Here is a 5,664-nt window from a genome sequence, read left to right as displayed (position 1 = left end):
AATGTGCAGACTCTTCCCCCTCTCCCCCCCCCCGTGTATAGGAAAAAGCAGATTTCCACTGCTCAGCCACTCGGCTCTGAAGAGATTAAGGAGCTCTCATCTTCACCCAATATTTTAGTTTTAGATTTATCAGCGGGGTACTCAGCATGTACAAAAAAAATAATCAAATATAAAACAAGGCCTTGCATAAACACGGAACCTCAAGGGAAAAGTTTACAGAAAATGATGGAAAGGACAAACTGTTTGGCACAGAGGTCTTAATTTTTGATGCCAGATTTTTCTGTATGAAATGAGATTGCAGGTGGCTAACCTCGAGGCTTCAGAACACCTACAAATCTTCACCCTTTCTTCCATGAAGGTCAGAGATGTAAGTCTCATCTCATGCTCTCCTGTGAGGGTCCCAGTCCATGAACCATCCTTCACAAGTTACTATCTAACTCTTCCTGAACGCAACCCGCTTTACCACATTCTGAGCTCCAAATTTTGCTATTAATTTGCTTCTGACATTTTCATCTGCTTTTTGCAAATCTAAATCATCCTGTCTGCACCATATAGGGTATCCATCCAAGCGCTGACTGTTATGTAAGAAGTAGGAAGTGGCCTCCACTTCACCACTGTTTTTCAGAAAGGCTTGTGTAACAGTTGAGAGGTCCATGCTGAATTCCTCCATGAAGTGCTGTACTGTCTTCACTGCATCTGCCACCTCTGTGGGGGAAGGGCAAGACCTTATGGGCTTTTCCTCCTCTTGAGGCTCAGTTTCATTTATAGCAGAGTCCTCCGCAGTTACCAATTCTTTCAGTTCCCTTTTCTGACTGGAGACTGTTTTTTCAGGGGACTTCAGCTCTTCATCTTTTGCAGGATTTTCTTCCTGAAGGTCAGAGGTCTCATTTTCTGACTAGGAATAAAAGTTAGAGTGAGTAACATTCCACTATAACTCAGTCAAACAAAACTGCTAAACTAGGAGTCCAGAGCAGTGCTGTCCTCCCCTCCTCCCATATGAATCCTTCTAAAGTATACTGATGTGTTGAACATGATAGCTGTGCACAATAAAATCCAATAATCCAAGTACAGCAATGCACAACACCCACGATACAGTGGAATGTGGAAAGGCAGGAGACAAGGGACAGGATTTAAATAAACTAAATCTAACCAGAGTCAGGAATTAAGTTTTGTCATTGTGAATTGTGTAAATCTGCTCAAGGAGCACACCCTGCTTGTGACAGTAAGGCCTTGTCTACACTGCCACTTTACAGGGCTGAAACTTGCTCGCTCAGGGGTATGAAAAAACACCCCTGAGCAAAGCAAGTTTCAGAGCTGTAAAGTGGCAGTGTAGACAGTGCACCAGCGCTGGTAGCTACTCCCCTCGTGTGGGGTGGTTTTTTGTTTTGTTTTTTGTTTTACAGCGCTAGTGCCCCAACTACACAGCCATGTTAAAGCGCTGCCGTTGGTAGTGAAGACATACCCTTAGTGAGTCACCCCCTACTAGCCAATGGAGCTTTAGCACTTACAACTTAACTCAATGATGGTGATGTGCAGATGACCATTCTTTATCAACCATTTTTGGTCTTGTCTAACATCCTCAAGTTTCTGGACAGGGTCAAATTGGAAAAAATTAGTCATGCTCTTTTTACTTGATATGCCACAATGACACCATTCATAGTAAGTTGTGTAGTTAATAATATCCTTCCTCCTTACATGCTTTAGCTAGCAGTGTAAAAGTTTAAAATGTTAACACTTTAAATAGTCATCTGAGTTAACACCTAGAAAACATGTCTTATTTTATTTATTATCTGGGAATCAATTGACTAGCAGTAATTTTGTAATGTAATTCATCTTAAATCAGAATAGAACTTGGAAAACACATTTATTGCTGCTGAAGCTATTTTTGCTTCTTCGTTATTAAAAATGTAAGCCATTGGTATACATTGTATCCATATTAAGCCATAATTGCCCAGCTAGAGAGAATAAATCTGCACCTGTGAATTAGAGAAATACTTCACAGGATGGTATGCTCCAGATGCTTACAGTCTTACAAAAGGCATTTTAGCCACACTTTTGTTGTTAATTTGATTTTAGTCAGTTCTAGGTAACCCTAGGAAGCAGTTTGTAAGTTATAACCATGATTGTCTGATGGTCATTCTCCAGGGAGATGGCTGGTGTAACCCATGTGTTTATAACTTTATATATACATACCCCATCCTTTCCAATATTGCCAATACTATCCTCTCTTTGGCACCAACACAAGACTCAACTCCCTCTCTGCTACCTTGATGTACCAACCTGTTCTGACTAACCCCTGAATTGTTCTCCCCCAGTCACTGGTCCCGTTGTTTTTCATGCCACACAAATATTGCACCCAGCTGATTTACCACCACTGTCAATTCCTACTTCAATGGTCAAGCTGAAAAGTATCAGAAGTGGGAAGCAGTCTGAGGAATGGTAAAGGTTTTTATCACAAGCAGAGCAGGTCTTGCTGTAAGCAGGGGCCCACAATATGGCCTGCTGCTGAAAACTCCTTTATCCCTGAACTAGCACACCCTAACTAATATTACTACAAAGCTGTAGAAAGAATCAGCATCCCGGTGTTATTCACACAGGAACAAAGTCATATTTAAGATTAAAGTTATTTATGAAGGTTTAAGTAGTAAATTTGAGGCTTAACTAAGTTTGGGATTTTAATCTATACATCAGAAAACATTCAACACATCTGTGTGATCACATTATGCAGATACAGCTGTCCAACTATGAATGTATACCTCACTGCCTTCAAATTCTTTGTTAGCCAGCTGGAAAAGGCTACCCCCTTTTGTTAATTGGTCTTGAACCACTCCATGGGGTACATCAGCTACTTCCTTCCTCCAGGACTCTGTTAGAGAGAGAGAACATTGGCATTTGCTGTGTAACTGCAATGCTATTATCCTCCTAATCATAACTTCAGATTACATTTCACATCCTACTGACTGCTACGAGTAATCAGTTTGGTAGTCTTCTAATCACTCTGAAAGGATAAGAAGAAACTCATGTTCTGGCAGAGTTAATGGTTTCTGTCCAGACGAGGTATAGGGTGAGGAAGCCGTGGGTCTATGTTCAGTTTTAATAAAGATTCTAGGAGTGATCCAAGGAATTAAACCAGTAAACGTTACACCTATCAAAAAATCTCACACCAAACAACCCTGATTCATTCCCAGAGACCATCTATTTTTTGCACTGAAGCTATCATGTCATTAAGACAACATGCATCTGCACAAGGGAGCTAAATTAAAGCCACCTGTATGACTTGAAATCTGGCATTTCCTAACTCTTAAGGTTGCAAAGTCAAGAACTCAATGCTCCTTAGATGCTTTTTAAAAATGTTTTTGGTTTTGTTTTTTTTAAAGCTGAGAAATTAAATTCAATCATATGGTACCAAACTGAACTTTCATGGATCACTAGCAGAGTTTGGACTTTCAGATTTACAGAACAGACTTATAGTTTATAAATTCAGAAGGGACCAGCAAGATCATCTAGTCTGACCTCCTGAACATTGCAGGCCACAGAACCTCATCCACCCATTCCTGGAATAGACCCCTAACCTCTGGCTGAGTTACTGAAGTCCGCAAACCATGGTTTAAAGACTTCAAGTTACAAATGAACGAACCATTTCCACTAGTTTAAACCTGCAAGTGACCTGTGCCCCATGCTGCAGAGGAAGGCAAAAAGTATGTCCGTGTAGGTACTCTACCTTCCTGAGAGGTGGTAGTTATGTCGACAGGAGAAAACCTCCTGTTGACATAACACTGTCTACGCTGGGGGTTAGGTTGGTATAACTACATCCATACCCCTGACAGACATTGTTACACTGACCTAAGTTCCTAATGTAGACCAACCTCAGTATCTTGTGGCAATGAATTAACAGCTTAACTGTTGGGGTAAATATTTCCTTTGATCAATTTTAAATTTGCCATCTTTCATTTCCTTGTATTATGAGCTAGGAAAATTAGCATTACCCAGTTTATTTTTACTACACCACTTATTTTGTATAAATATCTATTGTACCTTCCTACTCAACTCCTCTCTAAACAGTCACAATGTTTTCACTCTCCTCCCATGAAAGCCTTTCCACACTAATTTCACTGCCCATCTGATCTTTGTGCTCTCTTTCTCAAGACAAATCTACCAGAATTGAACAAAGGATTCCTGCTGATGTCATGCCATTACATTTATATAATGGCATTATGATTTAATTCTGTTCAGCCTAAATTACAATGAAAAGCTTCTGGATATGCCTATTAGACTGTGGAACAGTTTCTCCAAGGAATGTGGGGGCAACTCCAGGCTTGGGGCATTTCCAGCCAGACTCCCCCAAACACTGTAAGAGCATACTGGAGGAAGCACTAGATCTACTGCAGCTTTTGCAGCTCAGGTTTCTAGGATTTCATGAATACAGGTCACTGAGGTGTGTTTATGGCTGTGTGCCTGCTATGCTCACCTAATCCCAATGGCTGAATGAATGCTGGTATATATGGGCGTGACCCAGGTGCTTTGCAGGCCAGGGTGGGTGGGTGGCACTTATCCCCAGGCACACACAGGTGGAGAGATTACATAGGGCAGCGGCAGAGCTGGGAACAAAGCCCAGCAAGTCTTTGCCTCCGAAGGGCCCCCCCCCACCCCGCCGCCCCCGCTTATCCGCACCGCTATCCGCCGGCTGCCGGGCGCTCCTGGCGAGGCTGCGGGGCGGCGCGGGGCCAGGCCCGCCCAGCAGGTACTTGTGCTCCTGGCCCCGCAGGTGCCGCAGGTAGCGGTCCCGCATGGCCTGCCAAGAGTGCGGCGTCAGCCGGGCCCGCTCCATCTCCTTCCAGAGCGCGGTGCCGGTGACGCTGCCCTGCGCCCGGTCCCGCACGTGCAGCAGGATGGCCTCGTCCTCGGAGCCCGTGAAGGCAGAGCGGCCAGCCGGGGATCCGGCCGGGACCGGGACCGGGACCTGCTCCGCCGCCAGCCGGTAGTGCTCCAGCGGCAGCCGCTCGTTCCTCTCCACGCAGTGCCGCACGTACTCGGTGGAGACGAAGTTGCCCGTGGCCCCCCGCTCGTCGGGCTGGGCCAGCAGCACCGCGCCCGGCTCCTGCACGCGGCAAAGGCGCCCGCCGCCCGCCAGGATCAGCGGCGCGAGCTGCAGCTTGGCGGGCCCGGGCCGCACGTAGAAGCGCATGGCGCTGCCGTCGTCCTGCAGGAACAGCGTCCGCGAGCGAGCGGGGCCCGCGCGCTCCGAGGCCATGGTCGGGCGCCGCCGACACGCGCCTTAACTCGCACTTGGAGGCTTCCCGCCACCCGGCATGCGCGCGCGCCCGTAGTCCCGCCCCTTTCTATCTGCGCGCGCGCACAAGCCAGGATGCCGCCAGGCCCTGCCCCAAATGGTCTCTGACCCGGAAGTGCTCCTTCTCTCTCGGACCGGCCCGGGAAGATGGCGGCGGCGGCCGGGGCTGCTCCGGCCGGTGACGCGGTGGAGCCTGAGGCCCCTCTTAGCAAAAAGTGAGAGCGCGGGGTTGGGGGGTCTGTGTCGGGACCCGGCGGGAGGACCTGGGGAGCGGGCGGCCTGGGCGGGGGCCCGGGAGACGCGGCCCTTCGCTGATCCGGTGTCTGTTTCCTACCAGGTGACGGTCTCTAGAGCCGAGCGCCCGCGCCCGCGCC

At 47.3% G+C, this 5,664-nt stretch overlaps 1 protein-coding gene across 1 annotated transcript; it reads right to left on the bottom strand.

Annotated features, from left to right (window-relative positions):
- Positions 1–264: 264 nt before the first annotated feature.
- On the bottom strand, positions 265–5,251 carry TERF2IP (TERF2 interacting protein). The gene is made up of 3 exons (XM_065416756.1): positions 4,672–5,251; positions 2,757–2,866; positions 265–895 (listed from the first exon to the last, which is right to left on the bottom strand). Exons 1-3 carry the CDS (start codon positions 5,249–5,251, stop codon positions 434–436), a joined length of 1,152 nt encoding a protein of 383 aa, XP_065272828.1. The 3' UTR covers positions 265–433.
- Between the last annotated feature and the right edge of the window lie 413 nt (positions 5,252–5,664).

Source organism: Emys orbicularis, chromosome 14 (genome assembly GCF_028017835.1).
Source record: "Emys orbicularis isolate rEmyOrb1 chromosome 14, rEmyOrb1.hap1, whole genome shotgun sequence".
NCBI lineage: Eukaryota > Metazoa > Chordata > Testudines > Emydidae > Emys > Emys orbicularis.
The sequence above is the reverse complement of the archived record's forward strand: the minus strand, read 5'-3'. Positions and strand labels throughout refer to the sequence as shown.